Source organism: Protopterus annectens, chromosome 7.part0 (assembly GCF_019279795.1).
Source record: "Protopterus annectens isolate FY-2018-M chromosome 7.part0, PAN1.0, whole genome shotgun sequence".
Lineage (NCBI taxonomy): Eukaryota > Metazoa > Chordata > Ceratodontiformes > Protopteridae > Protopterus > Protopterus annectens.
The window spans coordinates 1232941797-1232965145 of record NC_056739.1 but is presented as its reverse complement, the minus strand read 5'-3'; the positions used below and the strand labels follow the sequence as shown (position 1 = coordinate 1232965145).

The 23349-nt window shown below is 44.5% G+C and overlaps 1 protein-coding gene across 1 annotated transcript in view; it reads right to left on the bottom strand.

The window, feature by feature from the left end:
* LOC122806154 (ubiquitin-conjugating enzyme E2 Q2-like) overlaps positions 1-23349 on the bottom strand; it is an 800789-nt gene that overhangs the window by 419243 nt on the left and 358197 nt on the right. Inside the window, exon 5 of the mRNA XM_044076390.1 lies at positions 86-237. Coding sequence (XP_043932325.1) covers positions 86-237 — 152 coding nt within the window. The remainder of the gene's footprint in view (positions 1-85; positions 238-23349) is intronic.

Here is a 23349-nt window from a genome sequence, read left to right as displayed (position 1 = left end):
TGTTCTTCCAGAGTAGCTACGTAAAAAAATTCATCCTTTTGAGTAGTAATAGAAAACTGCCTGCTAAAATAGCAAGACAAGTTACAGGCGATATTCTTGAAATGACAAAAACAGAGATGAGCCAACCACAACTTTTGCACTGCCAAACATACCTGATTTGAAACTTTGTGATCTGTAAATATCCCTGAGCTCTTTCATAAGGCGGTCAGAGGCCTGAACAGACCCTGATACTGCTCCCTAGAAGAAAAAAATCATTAAATGTAAATAAACTTTATAAAACTAAGGTGGTAAGTACTTAACCATAACACTAGACCTGTGAGAACTCCAACTGAAATACAAATGGGACTTGCATACAAAACACAGCAAAGTAGTAACTTGCTATATGGCAAATTAAGGGGTGGGGGCTCCTCTCTATAAACATATGGACGTTTTACCAATCATTTCCCCAGTTTAACTATCTTACCTAATGTATTCTTTGCCTCGATTTCTTACCCAGCACAAACAGTGGTAGGACACCAAGAAGGGTAGGAGGAGGGAAAACACATGCAATTATAGACCCACTCAGACTCAGCACTGACCAACATCAATAAAGTACAATCGTGCTATAACTTCCCATAATAGATGCTAAAGAAAATTACTGTTGCAGTAATCCTGACTATTACAACGTCAGTCACAGAAGGCCAATGTCCAGCCAGTTTTCCACAGCTCAGAATTCTTTCCTCTTCAAACATGAAGTCCACTGATCAGGGATGACATGATCCTTCCAGTATATGTCTGCTTACACCACTTAGGAGCCTTCTTGCCTATGAAAGTAAAGGACATTTATCTTGAGAGCTAAGAAACAAGACCCTGACTTGACCTTTAATGAAACTGAGAGAAAGGCCTGCAGGGGAAGAGAAGAATGGCTTTCCGAATCTATTCAGCCTGAACCAGACTGTAGCCCTGTAACAGAAGGGTGAAGAGTGAACAAGGATAACATACCCACAACCAGCCAAGGATATCTAAAAACAGAACTGGAGTGTGCGTCTGTGATGGAGAAAACAGCACTGTAACAGTGCTAAGCTTGAACATCTGTTATGATTAAGTTCTTAAACAAATCTAGTATGTCTTTCACTTAAAACACTGCTATAGCAGTCCTGACTACTTGGACAATTCCTAGAACTCCCGATGACAAGAAAGTGACCTAAAAGGAAGGGTTAAGGCTGACATATATCCTGCAGGATGCCCGCAGAAAGCTCCCCTCTAGCCCTGACAAAAATGACTAGACTGTAGTGTAAAAAAGGTATGAAAATAAGACTATGCAGTGGTTTCCAAGATGGTCTGGGCATTAACCCCCCTTGAAGGCTGCAGTCCTAGCTGTACTTCTAGTACTGTGGGTTGTAATGGCTCCCTCTAACCTTACTGGAAACTGTCCGCTTGGACATGGCTCCAAGAACTTCTTGCAAAGGACACACTGTTCCCTTTGTTCCGTGTAAATACCTTAGCTTCCTCTGGCATGTTTAGGGAATAAAACCTTTTTCCAGTTTTGAGGACAGGGACAGAGGACAGGCAGCGGAATGGCTTGGTTGGGACCGAAGTTCCAGGACTACTTTTGGCATAATGAAGATACATGTTTGCAGAATGCATCCATTAAGCCTGTCTGTTAGGTAGTTGGCTTAACCAGGGATGTGAACTGCTATGAGAAAGCATTGTGAGAAGAATGTCCATTTTCAAGTTATCATTGTTTCCCACCACCCCCCCAAGCCATTTGTTAAAGAAAACTACCCTCCTCTCCAGTACGCTGATGTGAAAATTAGCCTCCTGTTGAGTCCACAAAGGCACTGTGGTGAGACCAAGTGGTAGGACACACACAGTCATGGCTGGCTCAATCAGAAGGACAAAAAAAAAAGTTCTGGAAACCTTGGCTAAGTACAGAGAAGCATCCCTGAGGTTGCATTGCCAGTTTCCCGCCTGTAAGCAAGATCGATCACCTGCACTTTGGCCAAATGGAATTTTTTTTTTTTTTTAAAGATGTAGGCCACTGAAACCCAGACTTGGCCTAAGATCATTAGTCTTCTTGTAAATGCAAAATAAAGTGGAACAAACAATGAACCCCCTCTTTGGTCTGGAGGGTCCTCTTGGATGGCTCTCTTGTATATGGGCTGCTGACCTTTATCGGGACTGCGCCTCATCTGATGGGATGGGACATCTGGCAAAGAAAGTGAGGGTAAACTATCTGGACTACATCTCATACCCATTTGTCTTATGTGACGACTAAGCAAGCCTTTTGATGCAAGGCTAGTGAACTCACCCGGCCCCAAACTGTCTTAAGAATGAAGAGCCAGTAAAGCTCGCAGGAGTGCTGCTTCCTAGGAAGAAGGGCCATACAACTTCTGATTTTGGGGTTCAATGCTGCCTTCTGATCAGCATCCCTTGAAGTCTCCACTTCTTGGAAACTCCTGTCAGACTGCTGCTTAAGCGTGTTGTTGGGATATGTAAAATTGCAAATTCTTTGCTCCCTTTTGGTTCCTAGACAAACAGTGAGGGGTGGTGAACTTTAAAAAAGCAGAAAGTTTTACCTTCTTGCTCACATGAGCATCTGCTCCTTCACTTTGGGCCCAAGAAGCATGGACCTGTCAAAAGTCAAATTTGTGAAGGATGCTTTGAAGCTCTGCAAATCCACACAATCTGAGCCATGCTTGCCTTCTCATGGTTATATATGTTCTAACAGTTCTGGCTGCTCCATTGGCTGCACTGTCTTGAATGCAGAAATGTAATGCTCTGCATCAGTCAGCTATGAGTCAATCTGATAATACACATCACTGGCTGGAAACCTTTTCAGCAAGTCTAACTCCCCTCCCAAGTTTTCTTGCTGAAAGTGTTTCATGTGCATCAGCTAGTTAGGAGACCCGAATGCAAAAGTACCAGATGCAAAGGCGGACTACCTTTGTAGCCCATTGCTCTTGCTCCTTTACCCAGCTGACTGACTGCTGGATACTCAGGATTCCTTCATGTTACTGCCTCTTCCACAACTGCATCTGCAAGAGGGTCTTTCCTTCAATAAAGTTCTCCTAAAGTGGAAGGAGGACCTTTCCAGTTTCTCGGGTACAAGTTCATCCACATCCTGCTCTTCCCAAGACCATTCCATGACCAGGTCTATTATGCAGTCCAAGAAGGGAACCACCCTCATAGATGGGCAATCTGAAAAGCCACCTGGAGAATCTCAGTCTTGGGAGTGGGGAGGGGGACATGAAACATCCCTTCTACCTCATTAATTTTAAGATTTCTTCAAATTTTGGGTTCTCTGTAGGGAAGTGTGAAGAACATGAAAGTTATCTTACCATAATGTTAGATCCATTCTGTCTGATTCTCAACAGCTTCAAATGTTAGGATTGTCAGATCTGGCAAGATCCTACTTCAGTGCTGACTGACGCTTTATCGGATGCAGAGCTCTGACTCCTACCCTACCCATAATTCCCAAGTCTCTACCTCAGAGTTGCCCCCCCCCCCCCATTCTGCAATACTAATATATGAGAAAAATGCCACTCAAGGGGACAGTTCCAGCAGTGAATCTCTTACAGCAGATAACCTTACAATGTTGAGGAATTGTGGGTACAGTCTCAAATGACTGCACAGAGAACAACATCCACTCAATCATTTCAAAATCATAGGTGATAATTTGGAAGGGGGTAGCTGGGACAGAGTTTGAAGCGAACAAAAATAAAACATTAACAAATGCAAACAGTAAGAAGAGTCGAACACAGCATAGGCTCCTTCCAGAGCAGCGGTCCCAACAAAACTTGTCACAGACGTCAGTTATACGAACAAATAATTTATTAAAGAGTTAGCGCTTTCACCTACTTGAGGCTTCTTCAGACTCAGACAATAAAATACAAATAGAGTCACATTTAAATACCATAGAAGGCGGGAATCTGTGCATTCTTCAAATCGATTTAAAGCACCATCTCATTTTATAAAAGCTCATTTAAAGCAAACATCCGACTATACATTAAAACACATGTAAAACCTATAAAACATATAAATACATATAAAAATGTAAAACATTTCATTCTTTAAACGCCTAATATAATACTAGTTTCTACTGGCCACTATCTGATTCAAAGTGCCTTGTGTATTTATTATTAATATCCTCTAGCACTATATAACTTCATTTGTGAGTTCTAAGCTTTCTCATTTTAAGATATGGTTTGACTGAGCACATAGTGTTCAATCCTGGTTTTATATCTGAACGTAATTTAATTATCCAGTTATTTTCTCTACTTTCAGTATAACTTTTAACATCCCCACCTCTTATGTCCAAGTGTACCTGTTCAATTATTTTAAACTTGAATGTGTGTACATCTCCACATTCCATAACATGCCTAGCCAGAGCGTTTGTTTTGTGGGCCATCCTAATGCCGTATAAATGTTCTCTAATACGATTTTTAAAATACCTATTGGTTTTTCCAACATAGAATGACTCACATGCCTGGCATGTAGCCAGGTAGACTACATTCATGGTATTGCAGTCACCTTGTACCCTAAATTTATATGTGTATTTAGTTACTGGATGTGTGAATTTATTATCCAGATCAACATACATACAAAAATTACATGCCCCACACCTTCTCATACCTCCTAACAGATTATTCAAAGGTGGTAGACAATAGCTTCTATCACATAAGATATTCTTTAGGTTTTTCTTGTTTCTGTACCTAAAACGTGGTTGTTCACCTATAATCCCTTTTATTTGTGTGTCTGACATCAAAATATCCCAATGTGACCGTACAACATCTTTTATGGTTCCTACGTCTTTAGTGTATAATATTGAGAACGCTATTCCATCAGTGTTGTGTTTCATCATATGCACATTTGAGACTTCTTTGTCCGAAAAGTATGGATGAGCTGAGTTATCTCTTAAATATGGGATATCAGCAATACCTTTCATGATATCACTGTCTTTATAGCCTCTTTCCAATAACCTCCCCCTAAGGTCCATTAAGTCACTACCATATTTATTCTCACTGGAATTATATCTCGAGACCCTCATGGCCTGGCCTTTTATTATATTATTAAAGACATATTGAGGATGCATGCTGGTACGGTGCAACAATGTATTTTTATGACATGGTTTCCTAAACAATCCAGTATTAATAAGGCCTCCTGGTAATTTTTCAACATAAATATCCAAAAATGGGATTTTATCTGGAGAACATTCATGACTAAACTTAATATAAGTGGTAGCAGTGTTAATAGACTCAATAAATGTTTGTAGTTCCACTTCTGTCCCTCTCCATAACAAACAAATCATCTACAAATCGTTTATAAAATAAAACATGGTCTTGAAAATATGGTAAACAAAACATATAATCATATTCCCATTGAGCCTTACTAGGGTAGCCCTCAGTCAGCTCGAATACCAGAGGTTTAGTATTTCTGCGTCAGTTGCTGTTGCTCTAGGACTGACGTCAGGTCGTCAGTGGTATAAAAACAAGCAGCCGACGCCATTACATCAGTTTTTCTTGCCCTCTCAGGAGCACCCAATAAGAAGCTAGGTTATGGTGGAAGAACACCACTAGTAGAAAGTAAATACCAAACATTCCTTGTAAGGAGAGAGAGAGAAGGGGGATGGGGGGGGGGGACCAGGACTGCAACAGTGAATACACTAACAAAAGTACAGTTTTGTACCTACCATAAATGTAGATGTTAGAGTGTTAATACAGCTGCAGTCATAACAGATGGGTTCTCCTGCCGTCAGGCGGGTCCTCGGTCGGCCGAATTCCAAAGTCTAGGTCCGGCGTCGGTTGTCGTCGCTTCTTCCCTGATGTCAGTGTGACAGGGGTATAAAGGAACCAGCCAACGCCATTTTCTTCAGTTTTTCTTGCCCCAGATGTCAGGTGCCCCCAGAAGGAAGGCAATACATAAATTTGTGTAATAATGCAGTGCAATATAATCAAAATACAGTAGTTGCAAGTAAATACATCATAAATGAATACCCCAATCAGGTTGTATGAGGATGTGTTAGCCTATAGGCCTGTCCCAAGAGGGGAAGGAGGGAGGGAAACCTGGACTGCAGCTGTATTGGCACTCGAACATCTACATTTATGGTAGGTACAAAACTGTACTATGTTCATCGTGCATACAGCTGCAGTGATAACAGATGGGTAGAATCCCAAAGCTAAGAAAGGGGTGGTAGGCACTACGTGGAACTAGGAGGAGCCAAAATGCCCTGCAAGACTGCAGTGGCAAAGCCTGCTCTAGATTTGGAGTATAGTGGTAGGTTGTAGTGCTTGGAGAAGGTACGCACAGAACTCCAAGTGGCTGCTTCCAAAATATCCTTGGTAGGAACTCCTCTGAGGAAGGCTGCAGAGGTGGCTGTAGCCATGGTGGAATGAGTTCTAATGCCTGTAGGTACAGTTTTGCCATGAAAGGAATAGCAAAAGCGTATGCAGTGGGCTATCCATTTTGAGATTGTCTGTTGGGAAATTGGCTTTCCTTGGGCTCCTACCGCATAGGCCACAAAGAGCTGTTCTGATTTTCTGAAAGGGTTTATGTCATGTCCAAATAATAATGCAGTTGTCTGTGGATGTCCAAGGAATGTAGTAGTCTCTCCCCTTTGTTTTGAGGATTAGGATAAATGGTAGGCAAATGTATGGCCTGATTTAAAGCTACCCTGGATACCACTTTAGGCATAAAGGACGGGTTGGTTCGTAAGGAAACTCTGTCCTGATGGAAGATGATAAAAGGCTGGACAGCCATGAGAGCCTGTAGTTCTGAAACTCTACGAGCTGAGGTGATAGCCAGAAGGAAAGCTGTTTTCCAGGACAAATATTGCAAATCTGATGAGGCAGCTGGCTCAAAGGGAGGCAAGGTCAGTTTTTCCAGAATGAAATTAAGATCCCCAGCAGGTACTGGTTGTTTCCTTGGAGGTCTTAAATTCTTAGCCCCTCTGAGGAACTGTCTTAAGAGAGGGTGAGAGAATAAAGGTGGATCAGTGTTGTATTCTGCAGAAATGGCTGAGGCATGGATTTTGATGGAGGAGAAAGAAAGTCCACTGCTTAGCAGTTCAGCCAAATATTGTAGTATTTGAGGTAAAGAAAAAACAAGCTGCAGAAACTGATACAACACAAACACTTGGTAGAGAAAACCACTTTATGAAGCAAAGCTTTCGGGCAGAACCCTTCTTCAATACTAAAACATAGCATCAAACATTTCACACTTTAAATACAGGTCATCAGTCACATGATCAGCAGCCAAAAGAAATCATGTGACAGCACAAAAACAAAATAAAATACAAAATATACCATATAAAACGTATTATAAAAAAACTTTAGAACATAAAAATCCATTCTATACAACATACATGTTTTAGTATTGAAGAAGGGTTCTGCCCGAAAGCTTTGCTTCATAAAGTGGTTTTCTCTACCAAGTGTTTGTAGTATTTGAGGTAAACTCAGTTTTCCAGGATCCTGGCCCTTTTTCTCATTCCAGACAAAAAACGTTTCCATTTTGCGGAGTAAGCTTTTCTAGTTGATGGCCTTCTGGCCTCCAAAATGACATCCTGCACCTCCTTGGAGAGTAGGGCCTGTTGTGATGCTAAGGAATCTTCCATGCGGCTAGATTGAGTGTTTTTAGCTGGCTGTGAAGAGTTTTGAAGCCGTGCTGAGTCAGAAGAGGCGGCATTAGAGGCAGGGTCCATGGTGGGGAATGCGTCAGGCTCCTCAGGAGTGGGTACCAGTGTTGCCTTGGCTAGTCCGGAGCAATGAGAATCATCTTTGGTCTGTCTGCTCTGGTCTTCAATAGAACTTTGGGCAGCAGAGGAAGAGATGGGAAGGCATAAACTGTCCTTGATGTCCAAATGAAAGAGAACGTCCACTATCCAGGCCTTTGGATGGAAGATCCTTGAGCAGAATTTTGTCAATTGATGATTTTTGTGGGAGGCAAAGAGATCTATGTCTGGCCTTCCCCATTCTTGGGTTATTTCTGTAAAAACTTTTGGATGCAATTTCCATTCGTGTGGATCTGTCATATTCCTGCTTAGGTTGTCTGCCAGCGTGTTTTCCTTGCCTGGCAAGTACTGTGCTTGTAGTTCCATTTGTAAGTCCATGGCCATGTTCCAAAGTGACATGGCCAGTCTGCATAGGGGGTAAGAATGTGTTCCTCCCTGTTTATGTACCACATAACTGTGGTGTTATCCGTTCTTATCAATAGTTGACCTGGTTGTAGAAGGTCCTTGAAAGCTATAATAGCATTTATTACTGCTAGCATTTCTTTTTGATTGATGTGCAGGTGCTTTTCTTTTTGGGACCATTTGCCCTGAATGCACCGATCTGTCATGTGCGCCCCCCAGGCATAGTCCGAGGCGTCTGTTGTGATGACTTGATTTGCTTGAGGCTTGCTGAATGGAAGACCTGTGTTTGTTTGGCATGCTTGAGGCCACCACAGAAATTCCTTTTGCAGACATGGAATTAGTGGTATTATTGTTTCCAAACTGTGGCTGTGTTGAGACCATATGTTCAGGTACCATTGTAGTTTCCTCATATGCAGCCTTGCACATGGGATTAGTACGATGCAAGATGCCATGAATCCCACAGCCTGCAGGATTTTCCTTGCAATCAGCCTGGTGTAATTTGCTAGTGTTCTGATGTTCTGAAGTATTGAATTAGTTGCCCCTGCTTCTCTGGCGTGAGGTAGGCCATCTGGGTGTTTGTGTCCAAATTGGCACCCAGGAAAATTATCTTCCGAGAGGGTATCAGCCTTGATTTCTTTTTGTTGACTGTGTATCCCAGAGAGTTCAAGAACATTATTACATAAGCCACATGTTTCAGAAGAATGTGCTTGCTGTCCACTTGGATCAGGCAGTCGTCCAAATAGGGGTATATTTGTATCCCTTGAAGTCTGCAGTAGGCAATTACTGATGCCAGGCATTTCGTGAATACTCTGGGCGCAGTAGATAAGCCAAAGGGCAATGCAGAGAATTGATAATGGGTTGAACCTGCAAGAAATCTGAGGTACCTTCTGCAATTTTGTCTGATTGGGACATGCAGGTATGCCTCCTTGAGGTCCAATGTCACCAGCCAAGACTCCTTGCCCAGCATGGGAAGAAGTTGCTGTAGAGTGAGCATCTTGAAATTTGGTATGAGTAGAAATGTGTTTAGGATGGATAGGTCCAAAATAGGACTCCAATCTTTTCCCTTTCTTGGCACCAGAAATAACCTGGAATAAAAACCTTGACCTTGTTCGGGCGTAAGTACCTCTTGAATAGCTTTCATGTTTATGAGCTCTGTAATTTGCCTTTGTGTCTCTGCCCTTTGATTGTGTGGCAGGTTTGGCATGCCTCTCATTTTGGGAAGGGTGTGAAAATGGAATTTGTAGCCTCTGTTTATAATGTCCAGGATCCATTTGTCCTTTGTGACAATATGCCAATTTTTTGAAAATAATGCCAGCTTTCCTCCTAAGGGGGCTGCCATTTGAGACCTGGTTGGCATGCAAAGGGGAAAGTCAGTGGGTTTGCTTTCTGAAAGATTGCGAGTTGTCCTCACCACCTCTTTGTGTAGGAGCTTGCCATTGTCTGCCTCTAAACGATCCTTGGGATTGTCCTCTGCCCCTCGGGTGCCTGTATCTGCCTCTTTGGGGTCTGTCTGTGGCAGGAAAGGACCAGTTTGTGGAAGGCCAATTTCTACTAAAACGTGGGGGTTGAACCTGTAGAAATTCTTTCACAGTTTGCATTGATTTAGCCTTTTCCTCCATTTTCCTTAATACCTCCTCAGCATTAGCTCCAAATAGTACATCCTTTTGAAGAGGGGCGTCTAGTAATTTAGCTTTGACATGATCAGACAAGGCTTGTTCCTTGAGCCAGGCATGCCTACGTACGACTGATCCTGTAACAGCAGCTCTACATGAGGCCTCTAGAGCATCAAAACCATATTGTAAGGTATGCTTACCCACTTGTTCTGCACTATGCATCAAATCCTGCAACTCCTTCAAGTCTGGTTGTTCAGGTTGTGACATTTTACTTTTCAGTTGTGATAACAAAAACTGTTGGTATTTTAGCATATGAAACTGACAGTCTATGGCCCTCATGGATAAGGTAGCTGAGGTATATACCTTTTTTCCCCACCTTAAGGATCTGGAATCTCTCTCGGAAGGCAATGGATTTTTAGCAATGGAGGCCTTAACTCCCTTTGGGCCCTGTGAGATGGTTTCTGGGTCAGCAGCATGGCTTTTGTATAGAAATTGGTGCGAGTCAGGAACCCTGTAGTACCTGTCAGGCTTAACTGGAGCTGGAGGTAGAGAGTCCGGGTTAAGGCAGGCCTCCGAGTAAACATCATCTAGGATGTCCAAGACAGGAGGTATAGCCAGAGGCCTGTGCTGAGGTAGCAATAGAAATTCCCTGAGCCTTTTCTTGGAATCTGAATAATCTTGGCCTTCCTAGTGGAAGTGTTCCCTTAAGGTATGCAAAGTTTCCCCAAATAAGTAATCCTCGGGGGGGGGGGGGATACAGAAGGGATGGACTCCTCCGCATCAGAGTCTTCAAAAGGGGAGTAAGAATGTTTCTGATCATCAGAGTGATCTGAAATAATGGAGCCCTGATCAGAGGAGGGGGAATCTTCCTCCACTCTGGGCCTTTTGTCCTGTGGGGGCTGAGAACCTCTGATAAGAGTAATTAAATCCTCAGCCATTTTAAGCATCTGTTTCTTAGGCATGGGGCCTAGAGATGGGCCCCGCATAGCTGGTCTCTCAGAATGCATGGTTGCTTTAGACTTTGTGAAAGCCTTGATGGAGAAAGAAGAGGAAGGTCTGAAGACACCTTGAGTGGAGGTGGACCTGTCCACATTCTGAGTTTCAATGCCAAGAGTGGCTTCGGTATCTGTAGTCGGGGTGTGGGCAGAGGAGCCTGCGACCTCGGGCACAGGAGACACCGTCAAAAAGTGTCGTCGGTAGTCAGGGGCTGCGTAGACGCCTCGCTGAGAACCGGACCACGTGTAGTCTGCTTTGGCGTGGTGTCGGTAGAGGCCGCGGACCTCGTGTGTCGGTCCTTGTCTTTGCGTTTTTTAGACAAAACCGAAGTCGGAGTATCCGACGACATAGTATAGTTACATGCTTTTCCAAAATAATGCTGGGCGAACTCCGCCCGACGCTTAATAGTGCGTTTGTTGAATGTAGCACAAAAGCGACAGACCGAGACGTCGTAGTCTGGGCCTAAACAAGGTATACAGAGGGAATGGAAATCCTTATGTGGTATTTGCTTCCCACAAGAAATACAATTATTAACTTGGTCTGACATCGGTCTGAGGCAAGAAAAGTTTCCCCATTGGGGTACTTAGCCGGTTTCCAAATTTTCGTAATCTCAGGAGCTGGCCGACCGGCACTTGCGAACTGCTTCTGCTTCGGGCACCGCGCGGCAAGAAAGACTGAAGAAAATGGCATCGGCTGGTTCCTTTATACTCCTGTCGCACTGACGTCAGGGAAGAAGCGACAACAACCGACCTAGACTTTGGAATTCGGCCGACCGAGGACCCGCCTGATGGCAGGAGAACCCATCTCTTATGACTGCAGCTGTATGCACGATGAACATCTGTACTATGTTCTTCTTGTTTCACTGTTGCAGTAGTCACATTTGGGTGGATTCCCAAAGCTGAAAAAAAAAGGGTGGAGGCAGTCAAGAAGACTGGGGGCTGGCTGGGATGCCCTGCAAGGCTGGAGTGGCAAAGCCTGCCCTGGATTTAGAGAAGATAGGCAGGTGGTAATGCTTGGTAAAGGTATGAACAGAAGTCCATGTTGCAGCCTCCAGGATGTCCCTGGTGGGGACCCCTCTGAAGAAAGCTGCAGAGATGGAGGTTGCTCTGGTGGGATGTGTCCTGACCCCCTTGGGGGGAAGGTTTTACGTGCAGTTTGTAGCAAAAATGGATGCAAAGTGCTATCCATTTGGAAACTGTTTGGATATGGCCTTGCCCTCTGCTCCTGCAGAGAAGCTGACCAGCAACTGATCAGTTTTTCTAAAAGATTTAGTCCTGTCTAGGTAGAATCTGAGCTGTGTGTGCACATCTAAAGAGTGCAGAATCCTTCCCCCCTTGCTTTGTGGGTTAGGGAAAAAGGTGGGTAAATGAATGGATGGTTGAGAGCCACACTGGACATCACTTTTGGTATGAAGAATGAGTTAGTCCTGAGGGAGACCCTGTCAGCATGGAAAATGATGAATGGCTCTACAGCCATAAGTGCTTGTAGCTCTGATGCTCTTCTAGCTGAAGTGATGGCCAGAAGCAAGGCTGTCTTCCAAGAGAGATATTTTAACGCTGGTGAAGCTGTAGGTTTCAAAGGGGGGGCAGGGTCAGCTTTTCCAACACAAAGTTTAGGTCCCAAGCTGGGGTAGGAGCTCTTCTGGGTGGCCTCAAGTTGTTAGCCCCTCTTAGGAACTGTTTGATGAGAGGATGCGAGAAAAGAGGTGACTCTGTTCTGAAATGAGCAGAGATGGCAGAGGCATGAATTTTAATAGAAGAGGACAGACCCTTGTGTAGTAGGTCTGCCACGTAATCCAGGATGAGAGGTAGGGTGGGCTGTGCCGTCCCAGCTCCCTTAGCCTGGATCCAGGTGAAAAACTTTTCCACTTGTCAGCACAAGACTTTCTACTGCTGGTGCATCTGGCCTCACGTAGAACATCTAGAACTTGTTTGCTTAGACTGACAGCTTGTGGAGAGGTCAGGGAATAAGCCAGGCTGCCAGATTGAGGGTCTGCAATTGGGGATGCATGAATTATCTATTCCTCTGGGTCAGGAGTGTTGGGATCTGAGGTAGGTGCCATGGTGGCAGGGGTACCAGTGCTGCCATGGCCAGTCTAGGGCAATCAGGATTGTCCTTTTTCTCCTCCCTTATTTTGAGCAGTACCCTTGAAATGAGTGGTACAGGGAGAAATGCATAGACAGACAGGTTTACCAACTGGAAGGAGAGCATCCACTTTACAGACCTTGCTGCGAGGTTCCCTGGTGCAGAATTTGCTGAGCTGATGACTGGATTGGGAGGCAAAGAGGTCCATCTTCGGAGTGCCCCATTTCTAGGTTACAAAGGTGAAGGTACTTGGGTCTAGCTGCCACTTGTGTGGGTCTAGCAGGTTTCTGCTTAGGTTGTTTGCCAGAGAGTTTAGAGAACCTGGCAGGAATTGCGCTGACAGGTGTAGTTGCATGGCTGCGGCTGTGTGCCAAAGGGTCATGGCAAGCCTACACAGATAAGAGTGAGTCCCTCTCTGCTTGTTGATGTACCACATTCAATGTGGTGTCTATTTTGATCAGCAGAGGCCCCGTGGAGAATAGGTGTCTGAAAGCTGTGAGGGCATGCTGAACAGCTAACATCTCTTTTTGGTTGATATGCAGACGTATTTGATTTGGGCTCCATTGGCCCTGAATGCACCTGCCGTCCAGATGTGCACCCCAGGCATAGTGAGATGCATCTGTGGTGAGGGTCTGGGTGGCGTGGGGTAGTGAGAAGGGAAGCCCCTTGTTGTGGCAGCATGCTGCTGCCCACCAAAGAAAATCTTTCCTTAGACAAGTATCATTGGTAAAAGAGTTTCCAGGTCTTGAGAGTGCTGACACCAAAGGCTTTTTAAGAACCATCGTAGTTTCCTCATATGCAGTCTGACATATAGAATGAGTAGAATGCAAGAATCCATGAACCCTAGAGCTTGCAGGATTTTCCTTGCGGATAACTGGGTCCTGGTGGCTAGCTGAGAGAAGTAGGTTGTCAGGTAGATTTGTTTTAGTGGTGTAAGGAATGCCATCTGGGATGCTGTGTCCAGGCTTGGTCCCAGGAATACAATTTTTTGTGTGGGTACTAGTTTTGATTTCATTTTGTTGATAATACACCCCAGGGAGGTCAGTAGGTCCTTTACAAAGGCAAAGGTCAGGTGCTTTTAGCAGCTTTTCCTTACAGTCTGCCTGAATCAGGCAGTCATCTAAGTTTAGGTTGTTGCTGTTTGTCTTTCTGCTTTTCCCAGTAAGGGGTCGCCACAGCGAAACTCCGGTCCGCTAATGATGGCAGTAGATTTTTACAAAACACCAAAGTGCCAGTTCGACACCCAACCTTCAACGAAGGCGCGCCCATTTACACATGCATGTCTTTCGAACACTACCCAACCGCGGGGAGGACATGCAGACTCCATACAGAAGGCACTCCCAAGCCCAGCCGAGAATCGAATGGGAGAACCTCTTGCTGAGAGGTAACAACGCTACCGCCGTACCACTGTGGCATCAAAATAAGGTACAGTAACACTTAAAAAATGTTCTGCATTCTACACAGGCTGGAAAGTGGAAGTATTTGAGGCAGTTCTCCACAAGGCAATCTTGTTTTGTCATCAGCATGTAATATAATACTATTACAGTGTTTCTTTTTCAGAATGATTCTAACAAATAGGTTCTTAAAAAGTTAATTTAATTATTATGTACCATTTTTGATCTTCCTCCACATGTTTCTAAATGTTTTTCCACCATCTCTTACTATCATTCTGACAGACATCCCAGTACCTCACATCCAGTGCTAGGTCAATCAGCACTCCAGTCATCTAAGTATAGGTAAATTTGAATATTTCTTTGCCTGCAAAAAGCAATGCCGAGAGCCAGACATTTTGTGAAAACTCTGGAAGCAGTGGATAAGCCAAAGGGAAGCGCAGAGAATTGAAAGTACAGTGATCCTGCTCTGAAACGCAAGTATTTCCTTAATTGGGATGTGTAGGTAGGCCTCTTAGGTCTAGGGTGGCTAACCAAGCATCCTTGGAAAGCATAGGAAAAAGCTGCTGGAGGGTGAGCATTCTGATTTTTGGTATCACCAGAAAGGTGTTTAGAATGGATAGGTCGAGGATGGGGTGCCATGTACCCTCTTTTCTGGGTACCAGGAAGAGCCTGGAGTAGAAACCTTGGCCTGTCTGTTTTGCAGGAACATGCTCCATATTGCCCTCATAGAGAGGAGGGAAAGGACTTGCTTTTTGGCCTCTGCCCACTGGTTTGGGGGAAGATCTGGGAACCCTTTTGGGGTTGGCAGTGTGTGAAAATAAAATTTGTATCCCTGGGAAACTATGTTGAGGACCCAGTGGTCATTGGTAATGGTGGCCCAGTTGCTTGCGTGGAAGAAGAGTTTTCCTCCTAGGGGAAAGTGGAGGTGAGCAGAGGGAGGAGGTGGGAGTGTACAGTCATTGTGAGCTCTTACCATAAGGGAGTGGCTTTGCACTCCCTGGTTTTGAAGAGGAGGAACTCCATTGCTTAGATCTCTGCATTCCCTGGGGCTGTTGTCTGGGGGGGGCCTGCTTTCCCTGGGTTTGGGCAGAGCTGACCTAGGGGGCAGGAAAGGACCAGTACTTGGAGGGGCGATGCCTACTGAACCTCGGTGGCTGAACCTGTAAGAAGTCTTTACCCGTCTGCATAGATTTAGCTTTTTCTTCCATCTTTTGTAGGACCTCTTCTGCCTTGGTGCCAAATAAGTTGTCTTTGTGCAAGGGTGCGTCCAATAATTTGGATTTAACACGGTCTGGCAAGGTCTGTTCCTTAAGCCAAGCATGTCTTCTAAGTACAGAACCAGTACCTGCTGCTCTGCAAGATGCTTCTAGGGCACTGCAAGGTGTACTTAGTTATCTGACTTGCAGAATGCACCAGCTCTTGTAACTCTATTTTCTGCACAAGCAGGGAAAGAATATATTATTTGTTTGAGGAGTTCCATGGTATGTTGCTGATAATTTAATACTCTAATAGCAAGAGTAGCAGAGGTGTATACTTTTTTTACTCCATCTGTCTAATGCTTGGGAATCCATAAATTAGGGGGTGGGATTCTTAGATGAAGTTGCTTTGATTCCTTTAGGTCCTTGAGAGATGACCTCGGGGTCAGCAGTAGAATTTCTGAAAATAAATTTGCGAGAGTCAGGGACTCTATAGTACCTGTCAGGTTTCCTGGGAGCAGGAGGGAGGGTGTCAGGAGTCAGACTGGATTCCATAAAAACATCATCCACAACATCCAGGACAGGAGGAATGGCCAGAGGTCTGTGCTGTGGAAGATCTAAGAATTCCCAGAGTCTCTATTGACTGAGGATAGTCCTAACATTTCCTTTGGGGAAATGCTACATACTTGAACGGAGCATTTCCAATTGGAAAGTCCTCGGGTGGAGAGGCTGAAGGGATGGATTCCTCTGCATCAGAATCCTCATAAGCAGAGAGGGGTTGCATATCTTCATATTCAGATGCATCAGAGTGTCATCGGAATGTCATCGGACTCCTGTTCAGACTAAACTATTGGGGACAAGTCTCTCTTGTGGAAGGGGTAGCCTGGCTTCCCCCGATAAGCATTATAAGGTCTTCCGCCATTTTAAGCATTTGAGACTGAGGCAAGGAAGCAGGGGCCTGAGCTTGGGTCGTCGTTTTTTTGGGTGTGGTTCATACCCTGGGCCTCAAAACTCTGTAGTCTTCGAAAGAACTGTAGATGCGAAAGTAGTAGTCTATGTCGAGTATAGGTAGTGCGAAGAACTTCCTCAGAAGCTGGTGCCTGCTCAACTGCTCCAGACCCATCCAAGGTAGAGACATCCGAAGGATTCTTAGTCGAAGAAGAGTCTTGCAGCATATTGGACTGAAAGGGTATAGGTAGCAGACTGAGAATCCACAGAAGCAGGCATCATGGGCTGCGAAAGTGCCTCACTGAGGCCTGGAGAACTGACTAGCTTAACGGAAGTGTAGTCAGCAGTTTTGGACCTCTGCGGTCCGTGTCTGCCTTTATCTCTTCGTTTTTTCGGAAGATTGGTTGTCAGATGGCTTACCGAAGCCATATCGGAAGTCAAGGACTAAGCGAAAATATCTAGCTACAATAAGGGCCCGACGACATATAGTTCTGGTGTTGAACAAAGCACAAAAGCGATAGTGGGGGAAGTCGTGGTCTGGGCCTAAACAAGTGACGCAGTAGGAATGAAAGTCTCGGTGTGGTATTTGCTTTCCACAGGCGAGACAATAGTTAACTTTTTCTGACATCGATTAGAGCAAGGAAAAAGGATCCCCAACAGGGTACTTCGCTTTAGAAGACTTCAACTTCAATTTGGAAACAAAAAACTCAAGTAGCGGCCAACCGGCACTCGTGCGAACTGCTTCTGCTTCGGGTCCTCGGCAAGAAAGACTGATCTAATGGCGTCGGCTGCCTGTTTTCATACCCCTAACGACCTGATGTCAAACTTGGAATGACAGCAATCGATGCAGAAATACTTAGCCTCTGGTATTCAGGCCGACTGAGGGCTACCTTGGCAGGGATAACCCAAATGTGAAGACTGCAACAGTGAAACACGAAGAACATCGGAAAAATCTCCTGGACTGCTTCTCTATTTTGATGTAACAGTAGGCATCCTGGAGACCAATACAGCACACATACAACTGTCTGTCAGCAGAGCAAAAATGAACAGAAAGAAAAGTTGTGTAAAATCTTACCATAACCATAGATGTCCTTCTCGTCCATTTTGCAGTATTCTGCATATGGGTTCACTCCTCTTGTCTCGCGTACATAAGGACCAGTATACAAGTTTTCAGTCCCTCTGAGGTGTGTGTGATGTCTGACGTGGCTGAGGAAACAAGGGCCATAATAGTGATGCTGGCATGCACCAGCCCTCAGAACTGAAAGCCCCAGTGGGAGCCAGTCCTAAAAAGACAATGCCTGTCCAGTGCCACCCAGATAGGGAAATGTAACCCAACAAGAGGCGAACGTGGGTGGGGAGGAATACTACAGCATGGAAAAGACTGACCTCTATGGTTATGGTAAGATTTTACACCACTTTTCTATGTCCTTCTATTCCCATGTTGCAGTATTCTGCATATGGGCAAGTGCCAAAGCTCAGTGTGATAAGGGAGGTGGGTCTAGAGGCAGATTCCAGGAATCCGTAAAGGATAGCCCTGGCAAACCCTGCCCTGGATCTAGAGATGTGGTCAAGTTTGTAGTGTTTGGTGAAGGTGTGAACAGACCAAGTAGCTACCTCCAGGACAGTAGAGGTGTCCAGACCCTTAAAGAAGGTTCCTGAAGAAGCCATCGCTCTAGTGGTATGCACTTTAACTGCCCCTTGCAGAGATTTACCATGGAATTGGTAGCAGAAGGTGATGGCCTTCGAGATCCAAGTAGAGGTGGTCTGCTTTGACACTGCCTTCCCCAGGGCTCTAGGGTGGAAAGATACTAAGTGTTGGTCAGTCTGTCTGATGGACTTGGTTTTATGCAGGTAAAACCTGATTTGTCTATGCATATCCAGGGAGTGCAGTGCTCTGTGCCCCCCTCTGGGTTGGGGAAAAAGGCAAGTGTATGGCCTGGTTTAGGGATAGGTCATTCACCACCTTGTGCACGAAGGATGGGTTAAGTTCCAAGGGAAATCCTATCCTTGTGGAAAACTAGAAAGGGATGAATAGCCCTAAGATACTCTTCTGGCTGAGGTCAGGGCTACTAGCAGTACAGTTTTCCACGTGCAAGGTTTTAGAAAAGCTTTATTTGCTGGCTCAAAAGGGAGGGGGGTGGAGAGTTTAAGCTTTTCAAGAATGTAGTTAAGATCCCAAGGAAGAGAGGTGGGTTGGGCTGAGATGAGTACTCCCCCCTTAAGGAAGAGCTTAGAAGGAAGCCTGAATGCTAAGGGGGGGGGTCCAGAGGAAGGCATGTTGAAACTGCAGACAGATGAGCTTTGATAGATGAATACAAGACAGACTGCAGTAGCTCACACTGCTAAAACAGGACTAGAGAGGGTTCACTAGAGAGCAGGTCCAGCTGTCTTTTGTGCCACCAAAAATTGAATCTTTTCCACTTAGAAAGGCAGGATTTTATTGTATATGGTTTCCTGGCCTCCTGTCGGACACTGAGCATGCCCTCGTTATAAAGGTGTCTAAAGGGGATCAGAATCCTATCAGCCACAGGGTAAAAGCTGCCATTGTGGGTGAATCAATGTGTGCTCATTCATCACTTCCTTTTGCAATCTTTGTATACAAGAATATTAGCACATACTGTTGGTACAAAACCCAACTTTGTATAAAAGAATAGATTTAATCTTAAAAGCTTGTTACATAAAGACAATTCTAAGTATTTATCTGAGATTGGGCCAACTGATAGGAACAAAGGCATGGTGAAATGTGGGGATTGCAATTTTTGTAGGGGTCTTTTGCATCCTTAGAGACGCATTACATTCACATACATTGAAAGTTTCTGGGACTTGGGTATTATGTTATATACATTGTGGTATGCAGTGGAGGTTTCGTTTTGTATATAGGGATGACTACAAGGACCCTTATGGAAAGGATACATGAACATATTTATATTAAAAAAATATCCATATAGTTCTCTTTACAAACGTACATGTGAATGCAAAAAATATAAGTTCCTTTTTTCTACTTTGGAAAAGGGTAAAATTAATTTAAGGAGAGAAGACTTCAAAAATTATTTGGAGCAAAGGGAAACCAACTGGCAAATAATTTTGGAAGCAGACAAGAAACCAGGGCTAAATGAAATGATTAACATCAAATGTTTTTTGAAAGATAGGAAGCTGTATGTTTACAAGAAGTGTTCTTTAGGGTTTTAAATAAGTTTTTCAGTATTTTTAATTGAGGTTTGTTTGTCTACGGACGAAAGCATTTGGCATTAATTTTTTTACGCTAATTCGCATTGTTCATTGGTGTTTGTTAAACACCACTTTTGCCTCTTTGTGCCATTCATCCAGATATTTTCACTTGTTGGTTTGCAGTTTTGGAAAGTGAGGGATTATTTTATCAGTGATAGAAGATACCACTGTAACTTTCTCATATGCAGTCTTGCTAAAGGTAGCATGGGGATGGTGGCTGCCATGTAGCCCAACAGTCTGGAGGAACTGCCTTGCTGTTAACTCTGTGGAGTGAAGGACCAGAAGCAGATGTTCCGTCAATGAGTTCACTGAGGGGTAGTAGATATGCTTCCACGAGGTCTGAGCGTAACCTGCACCCGAGGAAGACAATGTCTTGGGTTGGCTGGAGATGGGATTTTGGGAAGTTTAGCCGGAATCCCAGTTACTGTAGAAGGGCCACTACAATGTGGATGTGCAGCTGGTGGGTCTCTTGGCTGGCAGCCTGGATCAACATGTTGTCCAGGTAAGGAAATATCTGAATTCCCTTTGTTCTGCAATAAGGGAATCACTGAGGCCAAGCATTTTGTGAAGACTCTGGGTACAGTGGAGAGCCCAAAAGGCAAGGCAGAGAATTGTAAGTGAGAAGAACCCACTAAACCTCAGGTATTTCCTGTAAGTTGGTTTTAATGGGCTGTGGAGATAAGCATCCTTTATGTCCAATGCTGCCATGAACCCTTGCGGAATCTGGAGAGGGAATAGGGCTGGAAGGGTCAGCATTCTGAAGGAAGGGATCTTTACGAAAAGGTTAAGGTGGGAGAGGTCTAGTATAGGTCTCCAGGGTCTGCCTTTCCTGTGGACCAGGAAGGTCCTAAAGTAGAATCCTCTTCTTTTTGCAGCTGAGAGAAAGTACAGTTTTGTACCTACCATAAATGTAGATGTCCGAGAGGTATGCATCTGCAGTCCTTACAAATGGGTTGTCCTGTCGTCAGGCAGCCCTTCGGTCGGCCGGATTCCAAAGTCTGGATCTGGCCTCGGCTGATGTCGCACTTCACCCGACGTCATAGCTGCAGTTCTTCGGGTATAAAAGGTATCAGCCGACGCCATTTTCCTCTGTTTCTTGCCCCAGATGCCAGGTGCCCTCTAGGAAGGCTAAATTTGGATAAATGTAAAAGTTTCCAAATAAGAGAGAGCAAATAAAAATAAACATGTATATACATATATACAAACAAATGCACCATAATAGATTCCCCCAGCTAGCTAGAAGATGGGCAAATACCCTAGGAGTACCACAGAGGGGAAGGAGGGAGGGTAATCCTGACTGCAGACGCATACCTCTCGGACATCTACATTTATGGTAGGTACAAAACTGTACTATGTCCTTCAAGGATGCATCTGCAGTCCTTACAAATGGGTAGAATACCATAGCCAAACTGGGGGAGGAGGAATAATAAGATTATGGTGTAGATAAGATCCCTTGCAAAACAGCAGTGGCAAAACCTGCTCGGGATCTGGAGTATAAGGGTAGATTATAATGCTTGGCAAATGTATGCACGGAGCTCCAAGTAGCAGCCTCTAAAATGTCTTTGGTAGCCACTCCTCGTAAAAAAGCTGTAGTAGTGGCTGTAGCCCTTGTGGAGTGAGGTCTGATGATCTCTGGAGTTGTCTTTCCATGGTAAGAGTAACAAAATCTAATGCAATTTCCTATCCACTTAGAGATTGTCTGTTTTGAAATTGTTTTTCCTTCCATTCCTGTTGCATATGCTACTAGTAGCTGGTCAGTTTTTCTATTGCTCTTGGTCCTGTCCAGGTAGTAGCGCAATTGCCTATGTACATCCAAGGTATGTAATAGTCTTTCTCCCCTGTTCTGTGGGTTGGGGAAGAATGTAGGCAGGTGGATAGCTTGGTTTAAAGATACCCTGGAGACCACCTTTGGCATAAAAGTAGGATTAGTTCTCATGGACACTATCTTGATGGAAGATAAGGAAGGGCTGTACTGCCATTAATGCCTGTAGTTCAGAAACCCTTCTTGCTGAAGTGATTGCAAGCAGGAAAGCAGTTTTCCATGATAAGTACTGTAATTCTGCTGTTGCTGCTGGCTCGAAAGGAGGGAGTGTCAACTTTTCTAGCACAAAGTTCAAGTCCCATGCGGGTAATGGTGGCTTCCTTGGTGGTTTTACATTTTAATTCCTCTCAGAAACTGCCTGAGTAGAGGATGTGAGAAGACTGGAGGGTCCATGTTGTATTCTGCTGAAATAGCTGATGCATGAATCTTAATGGAAGAATAGGACAGGCCATTGTGGAAAAGCTCTGCCAAGTATTCCAGGATGTTAGCTATGTTTACCAGTGACACATTTTCTCCTTTGCTGCACTCCAAATGAGATATCTTTTCCATTTTGCTGAATAAGTTTTCCTTGTTGAGGGTCTGCGAGCCTCCAAGATAATGTCTTTAACCCTTTGAGATAAATCTGGGTTATTTTGTCTTATGCAATGTTCCAGGCAGCCAGCTGCAGTGTTTTTAGGTTTGGATGCAGGGTTTTGAAGTTGTTCTGTGTTAACAGTAAGGGAACTAGGGGCAGAGGCCATATTTGTTCCCGAGACATGCTCCTCAGTAATGGGTACCAATGCTGCCTCGGCCAGTCTGGAGCTATCAGGATGATCCTTGGACGGTCTTCTTTGATCTTCAATAGCACCTTGTGCATCAAAGGGAGAGGTGGGAATGCATATGCTGTCAGGTTTTTCCAACTGAAAGATAGGGAGTCCACCTTCCAAGCAAGTGGGTGGTATGCCCTCGTGCAGAATATTTTCAATTGGTGGTTGTGTGGGGATGCGAATAAGTCTATTTCTGGTAGCCCCATTTCCCTGTAATGGATTTGAAGATGTCTGGATGCAGCCTCCATTCGTGGGCATCCGTGGTAGTTCTGCTTAGGATGTCTGCTAGTATATTTTCTTTTCCTGGTACAAATATTGCTTGTAACTGAATGTTGAAGCTCAGGGCCACATTCCAGAGGTCCACGGCCATCCGGCATAGAGGGTATGAATGTGTGCCTCCCTGTTTGTTGATGTACCACATAACTGTGGTGTTGTCCGTCCTTATCAGCAATTGACCCTGTCTAAGAAATGGTCTGAATGTCTGAATTGCCAGTTTTACTGCCCCTTTTGATTTATGTGTAGGTTCAGCTGGTCTTGAGTCCATAAGCCTTGTATGCACTTGTCCAGCATGTGTGCCCCCCAACCGAGGTCTGAGGCGTCCGTTGTGATAGTCTGGCTTGGTTGAGTGCTGTGGAAGGGCAGCCCTTTGTTCGATTGACAGGCCTGAGCCCACCATTGGAATTCTTGCTTCAGGCATGGAATTATTGGAATTTGGGTTTCTAGGCTGTGCTTGTGCTGAGACCATAAATTCCTTAGGTACCATTGTAACTTTCTCATATGTAGTCTGGCATGTGGAATCAATATTATGCAGGATGCCATGTAACCCAGGGCTTGCAGGACTTTCCTTGCTGTTAGCTGGTTCTGCTTTGTTAATGACATGAAATAGAGAGGAAGGTGCTTCTGTTTTTCTACTGTGAGGGATGCAATTTGATTTGATGTGTCCAGCTCTGCACCCAAGAAAGTTATCCTTTGGGATGGTATCAGCCTTGATTTTTTTATATTGACTGTGTATCCCAGGGCTTGCAGTAGATGAATGACCTTTTTCAAATCTTTTGTTAATTTGTTTTTGTTGTCCGCTTGTAACAGGCAGTCGTCCAGGTAAGGGTAAATTTGAATTCCCTGAAGCCTGCAATGAGCAATTACTGATGCCA